This window comes from Suncus etruscus, chromosome 4 (genome assembly GCF_024139225.1).
Source record: "Suncus etruscus isolate mSunEtr1 chromosome 4, mSunEtr1.pri.cur, whole genome shotgun sequence".
NCBI classification, from domain to species: domain Eukaryota; kingdom Metazoa; phylum Chordata; class Mammalia; order Eulipotyphla; family Soricidae; genus Suncus; species Suncus etruscus.
Window position 1 is genome coordinate 113,100,920 of NC_064851.1, and position 19,890 is coordinate 113,120,809.

The 19,890-nt window shown below is 33.6% G+C and overlaps 1 protein-coding gene and 1 pseudogene across 1 annotated transcript in view; one reads left to right on the forward strand and one right to left on the reverse strand.

Annotated features, from left to right (window-relative positions):
• LOC126005982 (prefoldin subunit 3-like) overlaps positions 1 to 19,890 on the reverse strand; it is a 1,144,584-nt pseudogene that overhangs the window by 707,856 nt on the left and 416,838 nt on the right.
• The window catches only part of GLRA3 (glycine receptor alpha 3), a 559,340-nt gene that overhangs the window by 415,647 nt on the left and 123,803 nt on the right, over positions 1 to 19,890 (forward strand). Inside the window, exon 2 of the mRNA XM_049771299.1 lies at positions 2,988 to 3,055. Coding sequence (XP_049627256.1) covers positions 3,053 to 3,055 — 3 coding nt within the window. The 5' untranslated portion in view covers positions 2,988 to 3,052. The remainder of the gene's footprint in view (positions 1 to 2,987; positions 3,056 to 19,890) is intronic.

The window sequence follows — 19,890 nt, forward strand, 5'->3', positions numbered from 1 at the left end:
CCCATAATAAGCTGTAGGGTTTTTTTTCAACAAATGGAGTTAAGGGACATAAAATAATGGAACAATTCATTAAAAACTTAGAAGCAAAAACAACCCACCCTAAATTTTCATTAATTTATTAACTTATTGAAAATGATCACAGAAAGTTTCACAGTGTTGCTGTGTCTCATGGCTATGGTATCAGTGTGTCAAATGATTTTTTAAAAAGAACTAGTAAATGTTTGAGCCATAGTGAGTTTGGAAACACTTCGTTGTAGGATTTTTTATTCTCAAGTATAAGTTTTTGTGCATGCCAGGGAATGTCTCAGAAAGACTACCTCTGTTACTTCTGTGACTTCAGACTATATATGCATGCCGAAAGTGAAAAATAAGCAAAAACATTGAAGTTATGCTCCAAATCATGAGGAAAAAGAAATAGTACAGCTTAAGGCACTTGTCTTGTATGTGGTCAACTCCAATTTGATCTCCAGCTACACTACATGAAGGATTACCCCTGAGCACAGAGCCAGGGATGAACTCTAAACACTACTGGATGGAATCAAGAAAACATTGGGCCAGCCCTTAATTTTTCACTAAACTCACTGAGCATAGATTTTTGTTTTTTTGTTTTTGTTTTTGTTTTTTTGGGTCACACCTGGCAGCACTCAGGGGTTACTCCTGGCTCTATGCTCAGAAATCGCTCCTGGCAAGCTCAGGGACCATATGGGATACCAGTATTTGAACTGTCATTCTTCTGCGTGCAAAGCAAACACTTTACCTCCATGCTATCTCTCAGGCCCCACTGAGCATAGATTTTAATGGGTAGACTCTCTAGGGAAAAAGACTTTAAAGTTCAGATATTATAGGTCAAAGAACAAGAACAAACAGTAGGGTATTTGTCCGATTCAATCCCTAATACTACATATATTTTGCCAACCCCTTCCAGGAGTGATCCCTGAGCACAGAACCCTGAATAATCTCAAGGGGTGGCTCAACTAAAAAATAAATAAAAATAAAAATGTCCAGTAAAATTATATAACACAAAATAGGTAAAAAATGTCAAAAATGGAAGATTTGGTTTACAGGGTTCCAAACTCTAAAAAATATGATCTTCAATAAAAATTTATGTGATGTGCAAAGAAACATCACTCATAAACAGGGGATGGGGGTGAACTACAATAGAAATTCTATGATGAAACTGATGTTTTAGACGTACTAAATTAAAATGTATTAGAACTATTAGACATACTCTAAAACAACAACAACAACAAATACTCATTTGCTTAGACTTGAAACCAAAAGGGAGCAAATGGCTTAATAGCCAGAATTAGTATTTAAAGGAGATCATAAATCTGTTCATTGTAATCCCCATTATTCTACACCCTTCCATAATTTCAGATTGCCTTTAATTTTTAGCAACTATATACTTACATACTTTCAGAAATAGTTTTTATAAAACCTCATTTTTGTGTGTTTTAGGAACCACACCTGGGTGGGTTTAATTGTTTGTATATGGCAATATTTTCAAGACAGGTTCATATTTGGTGCTGGTGTTTTAACCTTGGTTGGCCACATACAAGGTAGTGTCTTACCTGGTATACTTTATCTTTGACCCCTTAAAACAAATTTATTTTTGCCTGTTTTTTGAGCTACACCCAGTGACACTCAGGGATTACTTCTGGCTCTGGGCTCACAACCAAGATCTCTAATTCCAGAGGTTTGACAGTGACAACTGCAATTGAGCAGAAGAAACATAATGAAAGACTCCATCCTAGGCTTTGACCTAGGATCTGTGCAAAAACCAAGATCACCAACTACAGAAGACTAACTAAAACAACAGTGATGGAACAGAATTTCTAGAACAGTAAGGAAAGACTCGATCCTAGGCTCCATCCTATGACCTGTGTAAATACCAAGACCTCTAGTTACAGAGGCCTGATCTCATCACCCATGACTGAGCGGATAGTTTCCAGACACCACAAAAGGACATAGGGGAGAGTAAACGAACAGGTACAGAACCTGGAGATATGCACATGACAGTATACTTCAAGGGCGGAGAAACCCTGTATATCTTAGGCCAAGGAAATTCTTTCTAACCTCCCCAATATTTACTTCGCCTATGCAAAAATAAAAGCACAAATTAATTTTTATTTTTTTTGTTTTTTGTTTTGTTTTTCTTTGTTTTGATTTATGTTTTTGAGCTCTGTTTTCTTTTTATTTTGGGACCAGGAGTATTGTTAGTTTGTACTTATTGCTGTGGTGCTTTTGGGTTTTTAGTTTGATTTTTTTTTTTAGTATTGTTGTTATGTTTTTCTTCCTTTTTTCACTTTCCTCTCTTAAACAGATATTTATAGCCTCAAGAAAGACTCCTCTAGTTTTTTTTTGCTTGTTTGATTCCCCCACCTTTTTTTGTCTTTCCTTCAAACAGAACCACATAACTTGAACCATCTTGTTCAGCCTCACAAACTGAGGGGGAAATAATGGAGGTTACCAAGATCAAAAAGTCATATGAACATTGAGTAGAAATAAAAAATGATCAGACTTAGGTACCAAATCCAATGACAACAGGATCAATACCCAATCTACAACAAGCTAAACACAGAGGGGACCACTTGTACTATCAGCCAGGGATCAAAGGAGGAGGACATGGGATGCATGCTGGGAACGTGGAGAGAGGGAGGACAGCATTGGTGGTGGGAATGCCCCTGATTCAATGTCACTATCTACCTAAAATTTTACTGTGAATGATTTGTAATCCACTTTGGTCAAAATAAAAATTTTTATAAAAAAGAAAGAAATTACTCCTGGCAGCCTTGGGAGACCATATGGGATGCTAGAAATCAAACCCAGGTTGGCCCCAAATCAGCTGGATGCAAGGCAAATGTCCTACCCTTTGTGCTATCACTCAAGCCCCTGAAAAGAATTTTTAACTAATAATGAGAAAATATTTGAAAAAATTGTAATTAAGTATAAAATAACTGGCATTTTCTTTTGTTTGTTTTTTTCAGGTCCTCCAGTTAATGTGACATGCAATATATTCATAAACAGCTTTGGATCTATCGCTGAGACCACCATGGTAGGAATTATTAATTTGTAACACATTTTAATAGAGAATAATTTGTAATCATATTACATTAGTGACATTTTCTGCTAATACCCTGTAAGGCAAAACCAAAATTAATATGATGAAAATTTAAGATAAAATTAATGATATAATTAAGTTATAATCAATGTCAGATATGTATGTGAAAACAAATGGATTACTCCCATTTTAGTCATTAAAATTTAAATATCAAATTAAAAAAAATTTTCCATATAAATAATATAGTTCCCACGTATTTTAATAGTTAGACATAAAGTTAAGAATAAATAATTTCACATTTAATTATTATGTATGCACTTAGGTATATGTATAATGTTAATTCAGGTATCCTGTTTAATTATTCTTTCAGTCAAATATATATTTGATCAAAGAACATAGATATTTTCTTGTGGTATCTGCTTTAGCTACATTTAACAACAGAGGCTTAATCACTGTATAACTGACACTTTATATAACCACAAGCCAAAATAATGAGTCATTACAACAAAATATATTCTAATTTGAATTTTGCTTTTTTTAAAGATCTTATGCTATCTTTTCTTTACCTTATCAATATCCTTTATGCAAAGATAGGCAGATGAGCCACTGAGAGGATATAACACTATCTAGAAAGAAATTATTTTAATTGCAGCTACATGTGATGGCTAGGTATTTTGTAAGGGGGGGGGTGCTATTTTTTGTTGCTATCATTGAACACTAGACTTGCATAGAAGACATGAACCGTCACAACCAGTCACAACCATAGTCTCTAGTGAGGTTTCTTAAATTCCTAGAATTCTGCAAAATGTCACTTAGCAGGCATATTTTGCAAAAAAATGTTCAAGATGACTTCATCTAAAACAGGATTTGAAATATTCCAAAAACGGGGCTGGAATGATGGTGTAGTGTAGGGTGTTTGCCTTGCACGTGGCTGACCCAGGACAGACCGTGCTGGCGTCCATATGGTCCCCTAAGCCAGGAGTGATTTCTGAGCTCATAGCCAGAGGTAACCACTGAACATCACCAGATGTGGCCCCAAAACCAAAAAAAAAAATTAATTAATAAAAAAATAAAATAAATACTCCAAAAACTGTATTAAGTTTTAAAAACCATTATTGAGGACATAAAGAACTATGCTTATTGTACAATATTAAAATGGCTTGATGAATTTGCTAATTAAAAACAATTTAAAATACAAATGATGTAGTGGTTATATGAGTTCAAGCATAGGATTTAATCGACAGCAATAGATTTGACTCACTTTTTTTTTTAAAAAAAAAAAGCTCTTCATTATTGGTTCTATTTAAATTCAAAATAATATATTTATAATAAAAGTATCTAGAAAAAAACCTAATAAAGTTACTTAGATATTCTGTAGACTTAACTAACTAGACAAGTTAAATTAGTATATGTACATTAGTGAAAATAAAAAAAATACATATAATTTTCTTGTATAACTACAGTATGATTTTGCTACATTGCTAACCTGAAGGTACTATTGTTTCAGAGTTTGATATATTCAGGATTTTGGTTGAATAGTTGGTACTGTTTACTGCTCACATTTGTACTGACTCAAATTAACCATATTTATAGACAAAGGAATCTTTGCAGATATTTTTAATCAGACTTCCTAAGCAATTTCTACTGCTGGAAACATTCTTATTCTGTTACTGTATATATTGTACAACCCTGAAATACTGGAAATATGTTTCTACTTCCTCTTTTGCAAAATAATATCTTCAAACACTTTTGATAGACATATCTAATTTTTTTTACTTTTTATAAGTCAGGGTAGGGAAGAAAACTTGGGAAAAAGAGAAAACATAATTAGATTTTCTTCTCATAAAAACCTGAAATATTATCAGTTTTGAATAGGACACTTAATTTTCATGACATGGAATCTCCCATCAAGTAGTTCTAACAATCTATAAAAAGAACTATACCAGCTGTATTTGTTATCCTTAAGAATTTGTGATAAATTTTTCTTCATCTTATACAATAAGCTTACAGAACATCAGAAATACTGATATTTCACAATGACCCAATCATATTGATTATTTCTCAACATAAAAATCATTTTCATTCTGACATAGTTTGTTATGATGCATTTTCTTTTAAATTATCCTTTAGCATCAATCATTTTATTCTTTTAAGTTGCAAGAAGCATCAATAAACATTAATCAAATAATACAAAATTAATTATATCCATAATAGTATCTTAATTTACTAGACTCTTAAATATATCATTACTTCCATTCATGCAATCAGATAGTCTATTTGTTAGAAAATAAAGTTTAATTCTATCAAATGAATTACAATTTAGTACTTATCTACATAGACAAAATTTTTATTTTATTATTTATTATAATAATTTATTATTTAAAATTTGTAAAGAATCATAAAATATTTTCTGTTAATTGAGAAAGTTATTTTATTCATAGTGCAAATAACTTATTGCATCTAAGAATATATATTGGAATCAAAGGAATGCACTTTAAAATATTTATAGTAATCATGATTTATTACTTTTAAATGTTGGCACTCATACCTAAAATAAAGGTAAATAATTTTCACAGTGATATACCTACCTAAGAAAATACCTTAATTCAGGACCAGATTGATGGCACAGCGATAGGACATTTGTCTTGCACACAGATGGCCCGGAACGGACCCATGTGCAATCCTCAGCAGCCCATCTGGTCCCCTGATCCTGCCAGGAGTAATTTCTGAACACAGATCCAGGAGTAAGTTGAGTTATAGAGTGGCACCAGGTGTGTCTCAAAAACTGAAAAAGAAATCTTAATTCTATTCAATATGTTTATGACAAAATATACAAATCTCCCTCTGTTTTAACTAATTTACAATATATTGAGCCTTCACTTTAGAATTTAGTTTTAAGCCCATATGATCTAATTATATATTTCATGAGAAAATTCTTATATTCCATATTCTATTTTAGCGATAGTATAAAATTTTGGTTAGGCCTTAGCTTGTATAACTTCTTATACTAGATTAGTTTTATTGTATTTTTTCTGTTTTTTATTTTGGATGGAGAGGTGATTCTTCAGAGCAGCACTGAAGAGATTTTGAATCCTTCCCTGGTGATTTCATCCAACAAGTCTTGGGTTAGATGCAAAAGTTCAAAGAAATGCTATTGTGCTGGTAGTGCAGGGAATTACCCAGACAGACCCTTTCATGGGGGCTCTGGGCCTAAAGGGTGAAACCATTAATGTTCAGGGACCCGGTAGTGCTGGAGATTGAAATGGGATTAACTGTGTGCAAAACATGTATCATAACCCCCTGTACTCTCTTCCTCAGATTTCTTTTGAACTATAAAATAAAATTTTGTTTCTCAGAATAACTAGTCTGACATTATTTTGATTGATCAATTTGTTCATGAGAACCTGGGAGTAATAAGAGGAAATTTCCTCTTCCCAACTCCATCTTTAAAGTTTCTATCCTTCTTTTTACAGTTTGAGCTTGGTGCAAAAGGCATAGCCATTTTACTATTTTACATTGATGATGATGATTATTATTTTAATTTTTATTATAACAACATGATTTGCCAAGTTGTTCATAAAGTTTTTTCAGGATTAAATGGTCATACACCAGAATAACCTTTTGACCAGTGTTCTCATTTTCCCATTCATCACCCTAGACTGCTTCCATGCAGGTACAAATTTACTTCATGTTGTTTGTTACAGCACAAAGGCAAATGGTATTATCACTAGTTGAGCCTTTTATGTTATTGTTTCGGCTCCCTGAGTTGGGTGCTCTTCAATGCAACTTTCCCACCAGATTTCTGTGATCCTACAAGACTGATACTATTAGAAAATTCTGAGGTTTTCTGTAGTCACTTGTGGTCACACAGTCCAGGATCTCTAGATATGGACCTAATTTGTTGGCTTTGCAGTTTGATAACATTAGAAAGTATTTAGATATTTTCTTTTATTTCTTTTTTTGTTTTTTTTTTTTTTAAACCACACTCAGCATTACTCAGGGGATACTCCTGTATCTACACTCAGAAATTACTCCTGGCAGGTTAAGGGAACCATATGGGATTCCAGGGATTGAACCTGGGTCTACTTCATGTAAGGCAACTGCCTATCAGCTGTGCTATCACTCCAGCCCCTGTAGATCTTTCCTGTCCGAGGGTGTCAAGGTTGGCTGTGGACTTCTGGGCCTTCAAACCAAAAGGTCAATCTACCTCCTACACCCCCATCATAAGAAGATCCTAGAGTTTTCAGCCCAGCCCAGACTTCGGAAAAGAAGTGTCATTGGCATCATTTGCTTTTGGAGCTTAGTCGGGAACCTGGGCCATTGTTCTGCTGGAAGATGCTGGAAGATGCACCCTTACTTTGGTGCATGTGGTAAAAAAAAGGTTATCAAGCTTGTCATTGTTGCTATGAGAAGTAAAGTTCTCCACATTATGTGACTTCTACCGGAAACATGCCAGCATATCTGAGGGTGCAGTGCAAATCAGACCCAATGGTGCCAGGGACTATCAGTGTCACTAAATAGCTCTCTGAGATAATCAGAGCCACATTCAGTAATGCTTGTGGTACTTCGTTGTGAGAATCTTACTAGGATCGAGTGCACACGTGCACCCCCTAATCTCTATGCTATTACCCCCACTTCAGCCTTATTTTAAAACGTCTCTAAGCTATTTTCATTTTCATTTATAATTCAATTGCTAGTATACAAGAAAGTAATTGCTTTAAGGCCAATGTGTTAGAATTTCTTCATACAAATGTTTTATCTCAAAATAATAATGTATTTGTATTAGTATCAATAATAGTTAATTTATTCTTTCCAGCCTTTATAATCTTTACATAATTTCACTGTCCTGCCATTTTTGCAAGAACTTTGTTGAACCAATTTGCTCCGGTTTTTAAGTGAACTATTTCTAATATTTCCAAGAATTATAGAACATTTGTTGAAACTGATTTTGATTCTCTATCAGAATCAAAAGTTCTCTCTTACCACATTTCTTGAACTCCAAAATCATGTATTACAAAAGTAAATTCAAAAATACATCTCCTAATCCATGAATATTTAATTTATTCATTTTGTCCAGTTACAGCCATATTCTTTATGTATACGTCATATATTTTAGAGTTTATTTCTAAGTATAAGCATATGGATGTAAATGCTAATTTTTAACTTTTTAATAATCTTTTCTAAATTAGTTTTATATGTACAGAAAGTTTGCAATGGTCTTCTAACTTGTTCTCTTAAAGCAACTAGCAAATCTTATATTACTAAGATAAATTTTGTCAAAATTTAATCATTAATTTGATAATACATATCAAATGATATTATTGTTTAAAATATTTACATTTTGGCCACACCCAGCAGTGCTCAGGGATTATTCTTGGCTCTGCACTCAGAAATCACTCCTGGCAGGCTCAGGGGACTATAAGGAATGTGGGATATTGAACCCTGGTCAGCCATGCGCAAGACAAACTCCCTACCCACTGTGCTATTGCTCTGGCCCCTAGAGTCTTTACATTTTATACTTACTAATGTCTTTTTAATGTCATTTTTACCAGGTTCTATCTGGTGTATTATATTATGTTTAGCTCACCTGTGTACTTACTTTCCTTGTTCTGGGGCCACCCAAACAAACAATGTTCTAGAGACTAGTCCTGACAATACTTAGGGCTGAAATTAATCTTCTAATATTTAAAGATTTTCATTGTTATGCTCTTTTGAGTATTGAGGTATAATTTAATTTCAAAAACATTAAGAGGAGTGTGATATTACTATTATATGAGAGATACAGAATATTAGTAAGACATGTTCCTTCTTCCATATCTCTAAAATTGTTTAATAAAATGTATTATTTCTTCATTAAGTTCTGGATAAAATTCACAAGTAATGCCATCTAGATCAATTATTTTAGCTATGTAATGGTCATAAATTATAGATTTCATTTTCTGGGCAAATACTGAGTTACTTGGATTCTCTATTGCATACTTTTTGGGGAAAGGGGACACACCCAGTGATGCTCAGGGGTTACTCCTGGCTATGCGCTCAGAAATCGCTACTGGCTTAGGGGACTATATAGGAAGCCAGGGGTTTGAACCACCCTTTGTCCTGGACCAGCTATAAATGCCCTACCGCGTGCTATCGCTCCGGCCCCTATTGTTCACATTTTGTAAAAAAAATGTTTTTCATTTTTCCATTTTCTTATGTCTCAAATTCTATCAGTAATTTGCTTTTAGTTTCTCTTCTAGTTATTAAATTTACATAAGGATGTTATGGGGGAATCCTCTGCTAGGGATTTTTGCTGCTGAAACTTATGATGATGTTAATCTTATAAGAATTACTATTCAGGTTTCATGTCTTTCTTTCTATGAAGTATTTTACATAGGATATTATACATCTTATTAATTATTATTATTTAAAAATTTCTCTTTCCAAACATAAAGATTTACTGATATGTAAATTATTTGAAATTCATAAAAATCCCAAATCTACTGCAATTTTCTTATGCTATTTTGGATTTCTTCATGGCAAATAACTCAATGGCTTACAAAGACAATTCATACATGGATATTATGATATGCTTTATTTGGCTATTTAATACATTGGTAATAATTTGGTAAATAGGTGCCATTAGTTAAGGTTATGTATTAGTTTATATCCTGTTATACTTTGACATTAAGATTTTATCTTTCATTCACTGTCTTCTTTTTCTTACTTTGAGCAATAAGCAATTCCTAACCAGATAGAGCATTGGCAATTTATTTAAAGTTATCGATTTTAATATTGTAATATTTAAACTTTATGAACATTTATTTTGTAAATTTATTATAAGAGTCAGCAAACCATTTTAATAACTTCATCATAATGTTAATAATTGGGCTAGGATAATTTCTTTTTAATTTTGGGGCCATACCTGGAGGTGATCAGGATTTATTTCTGGCTCTACATTTAGAAATCACTCTTGGCAGGCTCATGGGACTATATGGGATGCTGGGGATCAAACCAGGGTCCATCCCAGATTGGCTGCATGAAAGGAAAACACCCTAATGCTGTGCTATCACACAGGCTCCTAGGAAATATATTCTAAACATATATTATTTAATTTACCTATATTTGTGTGTATGTATATATTTATATCTATATCTATATCTATATATACACACACACACACATTTACTTACATTTATTTTGTCTAACAAAAAGGGAATCATGGTGTTCTTGATAACAAATTGGTCAACTCTTGTTATTTTTATGGGTTTGCTTTGTGATTTATTTGCAATTTTCTAGTTTAAATTGATACTACAAAATTTAAACAAGCCACTGATCATAGAGAAAAGTTGACATTGATTAAAAGTGTGCAAGCAAACTTATTTAGTTTTAACTAAGTATTCTCATGTAATTTTAAAATCTTTCCTGAAAAATTATCGTTTTCAGCTATATTAGTAGAAATAGAATAATAGAGAATGCTAAATATTATGCTTAAAGAGTTCACTGTAGGAAGAACTTAGAGTATCTATTATATAGTATTTGTAACAAATAATTTTTAAAGATAAAATCTGATTCATTATTTCAGGCTCAAGTGGTTTCTTAGTCATATTTTATCTATGAGAATTTGAAGAATTTTGAAGAATCTGTATGATTTAAAGATCAGGTGCATTTTTCTGAGCTGTTGTAAACTTTTCCCAAATAAGGCTTTGATTCATTGTATCTATTTCCCATGAATTAAATTCTAATGAAGGTGCATTCCCTTATTTAAGTATCAACAGAATATTTCATGACTTTCCTATATAATGAATATTTCTCAATTCAATATTGTTAATGTACCATATGATTAGATTGATGTTCTTCACTTTCATTTAGAATAACCGGAAAGCATCCTGCTATACTTTTAACATTAATATCTTATCTGTTAACTTTCATTCACTGTCTTCTTTTTCTTACTTTGAGCAATAAGCAATTCCTAACCAGATAGAGCATTGGCATCAGTCTGAAAGATTTTTAATTTCAAGCATGAGTAACCAGTGACTGGCAGTAGGAATATGTTTCAAACTCTCATTTATAATAAGTATAAATCAAACACAGTACATATTGATGGGAAAGGTTTCACAAAGATAGGTATTCATGAAGGTTATCTATCCTGGTGACCCCATCAGAAATATGAATAAATCTCTGCATAGTGTTATCCCCCATAAACCATCTTTATAACTGGATAGCTCAACAGTCTGTCAAACTTATATGTAAAAGTTCTAAGAAACAAAACCACAATGAACACGATTTCTGTGGTGGGGCGGTAAGGAGAATGGGCAAGGGAAGATACCAAAAAGAGATGTATTAATAACAACAGAAAGAAAACTATACAAAGAGATGGGTATTACTAGGGAAATGTTTATATAACTTACACTGAGCAGTGTATCCATGTATCTATGCAGATGTTTTTTAATTTTGTTTCATCTTATTCTGTTAGGGCACCCTTTGTAGTGCTCAGGGCTTACTCTAGCTCAGTGCTCATGGATCACTCTTAATGGTGCGGTGGAACCATAAATAGTGTTGCCAGAAATGGAACTGGGGTCACCTGTATATAAGATGAACACTTTACCCTCTAAACTATCTATCTGGACCTGATATTCTAATCTGGAGAAGTAAATTTTCAAAATTACAGTATGTTCTTTAGGCACTTGAACAATTTGATTTAAGGGTAAAATCTAATGTCAGAATATTTTTCACTTAATTTAACTCATCTCTTGCTCTGCTCTAAAGCTAATCTGTAATGTGAAATGAATAGTTCTCTCTAGAGAAAGAAGTGGTATAAAACAAACTTGTATAAAAAAAATCACATAAGCAATTTTGTTGGCCACTTTACATGACATAGAAAAATGATCCAGTTCAAATGAAGAATTCATAAGAAAGTATTCAACTTCAAGGTATTTATCATCAAGTATTTTTTGCTCAGAGAATTTCTAAAATACATATATATTCAAAATGCAATTTAAACAAACTCTAAAGATAAAATGGGCAGCAAGATGGGGAATTGTGTTCTCAGATGATTGGCACTAGTCATAATTTGTTACTTAGTCATGTATTTAGCATGTCAATTAATGTTAAGTACTCGGCAATCAATTTAAATTGCAAATAACTCTTCCTCTGTGTTACTGAATCCCTGTCAAATGAATATGTTAAAGTTATTCTGACATATTCTGGACCAGCTAAACCTCTCTCTCTCTTTCTCTCTCTCTTTCTTTCTTTCTCTTTCTCTGTCTCTCTCTCTTCACTCTCCCTCTCTCCCTCTCTTTCTATTTCTCTCTCTTTCACACACACACACACACACATACACACACACACACACATTTCTTTTACTGTGATAAAATTGGCAGCTTATCTTCAAAGTCATTCAACTCTGTATGCTTCAGATAGGCTCAAATGAGCCAGATTGACAGGGACTGTGGGCTGTGACAGGAATATCTTGTCAAATGAGACAGATATAGGGAAAAAAGAGGAAGTCATGCTTGTTGCTTAAGAGGTCAATTAGAAACTGAAAAATTCCTACTCCACAGAATAAGTACCTATAGAATGAGTTTAGTAATTCAAGACTTGGCTCTCAAAATGTAAGGGAATTCATTGTTCTTTCAATTAACTCAAGGAGGACTTGATAAAAAACGACTTGTACTCTGGATGACATTGAAAAAAAATGTAGATTTATTAGTACAAATGTATCACTGAATTCTTGATCACCCTCAAACTATTTTTCTTCAGATTTTTTAGGTATAGAAAACATACCAGGCTAACTAAGGCCTGAGACAAACGGTTCCACCAAAAAGTTATATTAACTGGTTAGATTAACAAAAATTTGACTTACATTATGAAGTTATTTATGATATATATTAGATAAGACAAAAATATACACAGACTTGTCCTGAGTAATTTACATCTAGAAAACTCACTCAATTTCCTATAGAAAAAGAAAATTACAGACCAATATCACTGATGAATACAGATGCAAAGATCCTCAACAAAATCCTGGCAAATAGGATTCAATGCCTCATTAAGAAGATCATCCACTATGATCAAGTAGGTTTCATCCCAGAAATGCAAGGCTGTTTAACATCCATAAATCTATCAACATAATACACAACATCAACAAGAAGAAAAATAAAAATCACATGATCATATCAATAGACGCAGAGAAAGCATTTGATAAGGCCCAACACCCATTCTTGATCAAAAACTCAACAAGATGGGAATGGAAGGAACCTTTCTCAATATAGTGAAGGCCATCTACCACAAGCCAATGGCAAATATTGTCCTCAATGGAGAAAAACTGAAAGCCTTTCTCTAAATTCTGGCACAAGACAAGGCTGTCCTCTCTCACCACTCCTATGCAACATAGCACTGGAAGTACTTGCTATAGTGATTAGGCAAGCAAAAGATATTAAGGGAATTCAAATAGGAAAGGAAGAAGTCAAGCTCTCGCTGTTTGCAGATGACACGATACTCTACTTAGAAAACCCTAAAGACTCTACCAAAAAGCTTCTAGAAATAATAGACTCATATAGCAAGGTGGCAGGCTACAAAATTAACACACAAAAAAAAATCAATGGCCTTTTTATACACCAGTAGTAATAAGGAAGAAATGGACATTAAGAAAACAACCCCATTCACAATAATGCCACACAAACTCAAATATCTTGGAATCAACTTGACAAAAATGTGAAGGACCTATACAAAGAAAACTATAAAACTCTGCTGCAAAAAATAAGAGAGGACACGCAGAAATGGAAGCACAAACCCTGCTCATGGATTGGCAGGATTAACATCATTAAAATGGCAATACTCCCCAAAGCATTGTACAGATTTAATGCGATCCCTCTAAAGATACACATGAAATTCTTCAAAGAAGTGGATCAGGCACTTTTGAAATTCATTTGGAATAATAAACACCCTAGAATAGCTAAAGCAATCATTGGGAAAAAGAATATTGGAGAAATTACTTTCCCCAACTTTAAACTGTACTACAAAGCAATAGTTTTCAAAACAGCATGGTATTGGAATAAAAACAGGCCCTCTGATCAGTGGAATAAGTTTATATACTCAGAGAATGTTCCCCAGACATACAATCACCTAATTTTTGATAAAGGAGCAAGAAATCCTAAATGGAGCAAAGAAAGCCTCTTCAACATGTGGTGTTGGCAAAACTGGCTAGCCACTTGCAAAAAATTGAACTTAGACCCCCAGCTAACATCATGTACGAAGGTTAAATCCAAATGGATGAAAGACCTCGATATCAGACCTAAAACCATAAGATATATAGAACAACACGTAGGTAAAGCATGTAGGACATCGAGACTAAAGGCATCTTCAAGGAGGAAACTGCACTCTCCAAGCAAGTGAAAGCAGAGATTTACAGATGGGAATATATTAAACTGAGAAGCTTCTGCACCTCAAAAAAAATAGTGCCCAGAATACAAGAATCCCCCACTGAGTGGGAGAAACTATTCACCCAATACCCATCAGATAAGGGGCTAATCTCCAAAATATACAAGGCACTGACAGAACTTTACAAGAAAAAAACATCTAATCCCATCAAAAAATGGGGAGAAGAAATGAACAGACACTTTGACAAAGAAGAAATACATATGGCCAAAAAACACATGAAAAATGCTCCACATCATTAATCATCAGGGAGATGCAAATCAAAACAACTATGAGGTACCACCTCACACCCCAGAGATTGGCACACATCAGAAAGAATGAGAACAATCAGTGTTGGCGGGGATGTGGAGAGAAAGGAACTCTTATCCACTGCTGGTAGGAATGCCGTCTAGTTCAACCTTTATGGAAAGCAATATGGAGTTTCCTCCAAAAACTGGAAATCGAGCTCCCATACGAACCAGCTATACCACTCCTAGGAATATACCCTAGGAACACAAAAACACAATAAAAAATCTCTTCCTTATACCTATATTCATTGCAGCACTATTTACCATAGCAAGACTTTGGAAACAGCCAAGATACCCTTCAACAGATGAATGTCTAAAGAAACGGTGGTACATATACACAATGGAATATTATGCAGCTTTCAGGAGAGATGAAGTCATGAAATTTTCCTATACATGTATGTACATGGAATCTATTATGCTGAGTGAAATAAGTCAGAGAGAGAGAGAGAGAAAGATGCAGAATGGTCTCACTCATCTATGGGTTTTAAGAAAAATGAAAGACATTCTTGCAATAATAATTTTCAGACACAAAAGAGAAGAGAGCTAGAAGTTACAGCTCACCTCAGGAAGCTCACCACAAACAGGGATGAGTTTAGTTAGAGAAATAACTACGTTTTGAACTATCCTAATAATGAGAATATACGAGGGAAATAGAAAGCCTGTCTAGAGTACAGGCGGGGGTTGGGTGGGTAGGAGGGAGATTTGAGACATTGGTGATGGGAATGTTGCAGTGGTTATGGGTGGTGTTCTTTACATGACTGAAACCCAAACACAAGCATGTATGTAATAAAGTTTGTTTAATAAAAAAAAAAGAAAAGAAAATGGTGAAGTTTTATATTTCTATTGAAGGGATATCTAAAGGTACCAGCATTTTAATAAAATTTTTAGACTTTCTGGGGTTCCTCACCAGTCTGGAATGTGTGAACTCTCTCCTTTATTCTGACTGAAGTCTCATTCTTTCTCTTCATTGAAGAAGCATTGCATCCCCTCACTTAATGTTATACAGTCAAGTTTTACTTGCAGACTTTCTAAGGCTTTGGTCTGACACTTTACTCTTCTCTGAGGTCACCACCTTGGGCACCACCAAATTCCTCTTTCAGCTGAAGAGAAGCATTGAACCCCTTCCTGCCCGGAAAGTCATTTTGTTTCCATGAGTTATTCTTTCACAGGCTTTCTCTTTTCTTAATTATTCTCTAACTGTCAGATCTTCGTATGGTTTCTGTTCATTTAACCTTTAGTGATGGTGAATGGAAAAAAAATCTTTTAACCAGACATTTTCTACTATATCCTGAATTATATGCTTGCAATATACATATCTTAAGAAGCAGCTACTAAAGAGATGAAGAATTCTAATTCTATTTGACTCTTTATCATATTTTAACTTGCTATGAGGATAATTGCTATTCCTCACTCATGAACTATAAAATTAAATATGATTAATCAAACTTTGACAGGCACAAAAAGAAATGAATATATGCTGCACTCTTTTCTCTAAGGCAGTTTATCTCAACCACTTTTAAGCATTACCTTCCTAAACACCCATTGTACATGTCATTTTTCTAATTGCCTGCCCGTAAAAATTTTGCTATTTTTGGTATGTTGTGTATATACTATTCTATCTCTGAATTATGCCTAAAATATTTTTACTTCCTACCAAGATATTTATTGTTGTACACATTGGGAAAGTATAGACTAAAATGCATATATGTAGGAGTAATTATGAGTTGACTTGCCCAAGGTTAACATTTCTTTCCTCTTTGCTCAGCAGCATATGGAAAAATAATAGAAAACGGAACAGAAGTATCAAGTATTCTGCTGGGGAAGGCATACATTTTGATTTTCTTAGCAATTTGTAAAACTATTAATATACATGGATTGAAGGCAAAATTATAGTCCTTTTATCTATGCGTATTTGTTCCCTTTATGTTATTTTTTAGGCATTGTGAATATGTCTGATTGCATAAGTATACTAATACATGAACGTTAATCAATTTATACTAATTATGTGATTATAATAATATGAACAGATTTTATTTAGAATATTTTTATATGCAATAGATTTATTTTAGATTTTATATTTATGTTTACTTATTAAACTGTTTCATATTATTATTTTAATTTTATTTATATAAACACTTTGCATAATGTCTTTTCTTTAGCAAATAAAATTTTTTACAAAGAATATCCCATAAATTTTATTTCCCAAAGCCTATTCCAAAGGCAGAAATCCTTGTGAAATATCCATATACATGTGACATAATTTTACTATGTGACCTAGCTATAAGAAGGTTCCATAGGATATAATTAGCTCAGACAGAGATAGATAGATAGATATAGACAGAGGTTTTTTTTAATCCTTGTTAAGTTCTTGTAAGAATGATTCTCATTGAGAAGAAAATCTTCTTTTAGATACCCAAAAGGACAGTTCTACAGAGGCATATTTAATAATTACTTCCACTAGAAGTTAAGGATGTACGCACTTACTGGAAAACCACAGGCAAATATGCCTAGGCCCCAGATACTAGGCTTTCTACTTTCACTCTTTATGCACAGTCAACCAATATATATCTTAGGATTAATTTTTCATAAAATTTGTACTGGTTACAGACCCTACTTTTTACAGTCCATATATTTTCCCAGTTAGAGATTATGGGAACATGCTTTTCTTGCCTTACTCTTGACTTCTCCATTGACCCATCACCTACTTTTCTTCCTTGATTTGTCCAATATCCTTCATGGAATATCTTAGCATACATATTTTTCTTTTATTTACCCTTATTCCAACAATGTGTTCATGTGGGTATGCATGTGTTAATTCTTTCAGTGAGGGGTCAGAGTAATAGCACAGTACGTATGAACTTTGCCTTGCATATGGCCAACCTGGCCATATGATCCCTGGCCTCCTATATGGTCCCCTGAGCACCACCAAGAATGACCCTCACTCAGAGCCAGGAGGAACCCCTGAGCACCACAGAATGTGACCAAAAAATTACCTTAATGAAGAGAATATTTATTTTCTTAGCATCTTTCAAGAAGGATTATTTACACTAGTTTGGCAACACTGGGAACACTTCCAGAGTAGATATTCAATGCCTGTAAACTTAAAATTAAGAAGTAACTTCTTTGTCTTCTCTTCTTTCTCCCACTTATAGAAGTTTTCTCCTTAATTGTGCATTGGAGCAACTACTTAGCTAACTCATTCACTTGCTACATGGATTTGTCAGAGGTCCTTTTTGTGGTTGCTCCACTCATTCATCAAACACTGATCTGTGGACTTACCTATTCCAAAATGAGCAGAACATCTATGCTTCATATACCTGACTTACTAAACCTTAATAAACATTTTCACTTAAGTCATTTTTCTGCATGATTATACCTATGGTCAAAATGATTTGCATACAAGTTTGAATTAATTCAAACATCTCAATCTTTAATGTTAATTTTATGTACTTCTCTAATCACTTCAGCATTGAATTACATAGGAAAATAGTCCCATATTTTTTAATATATGAATAAATTTAAGGGTTAAGATAGAGCACCAGAACCCTAGTACAGTGGGCAGGGATCTTTGTTTGCTTGAAGCTGACCCGGGCTCAATCTGCCACATTATTATTGTCCCCAAAGTACCACCAGGAAAAGTTCAAGAGTACAGAGCCAGAATAATCCATGAGCACCAATAGGTTTAGCTCAATAAATAAGTAAACAAACAAACAAACAAATAAAATAAAGGTTAAGATACTGTCCAGAGAAACAATATAGCAGGTTAAATACCTGCCTTGCATGAAGCCAACTCATGTTTGATATTTGGCTCTACATGCAATTGTCTAAGTGATACCAGAAATTATCTCTGAGCAGAAAACCATGGATACATGTCGTGTTGTCATTAGTTTATCACAGGAAATAGTTGAACTAATGATGTAAATGAAGGTAAAATCGGGTATTGTCATTATTTAAGATTAAAATGTCTTATTATAGACTAAAAGGAAAGTTAAATGGGATGAGAAACAAATTGCTACCCTATCATCATACTAGGTCTTGGATAAGTCATTTATTATGGTTTCCTTAGGAATTCAGTGCCACTCCACATTAAGCTTTTTGGAAAACTAAAAGCATCAGAGAATTTTACGTCAGTCTTCCCACTTTACTTCACATATCAAAAACATTATGTGAATACTCAGTGAACAGATATTCTCATCAGCTGAAGACTACCCACATAATCTTATATATGTAAAAACCTTGTGTATAATATCTATGGTTTATGCAGATAGAAACACATAAGAATTACATATGTGAATTATGCAGTATACAAATATTTCTATAGAAAATAAAAAACTAAAACAGTAATTTCATAGAAATACTGGAATCATTGTGAATAACATTAAAATTTCATTATCTGGCTCTTTCACAATTTGCGATTTTGATGAGTTGACAATGGTAGCATTTTGTATTCAGCCCATGGACTAAAATTAACTCAAAAAATTTTCAGTGTTCTATGAAACATTGATTTTGTAGTTTCCAGTCCTTGGACTACAGTTGTAACAAATCAATAAAGTACTCCTGAAGGAAGAGTCACAGCATAAGGTTCTCTTCTAAAGAAACTTATTTTTTTTAATTTTTATTTATATTTATTTTGGTTTTTGGGCCACACCCGGCGGTGCTCAGGGGTTACTCCTGGCTGTCTGCTCAGAAATAGCTCCTGGGAGACATGGGGGACCATATGGGACACTGGGATTTGAACCAACCACCTGTGGTCCTGGATCAACTACTTGCAAGGCAAACGCCACTGTGCTATCTCTCCAGGCCCCTAAAGAAACTTAAATCTGGGAACACATTTATGTATTCTAATTGAGTAAAGTTTTGTGTGTTATTTAATAACTCAAGTTGTCAGGCACAGAGATCTCTTGATAATTTGAAAATATTAGATCTTCCTTAGTGAGCTAAACCAAGATTTTAAGTCTATTGAAACAGGTCCTTTATCACTAAAAAAAAAAAAAAAAAAAAAAATCACTGCCTTTTTACAATCAGTCTTTTACCATCAAAGATCACTCTCATTTACATTCTCTGACTATTCACATCAACTCTGTTTCAGTTATGAAAAACTCGTTATTTTTGTTTATGGGACTG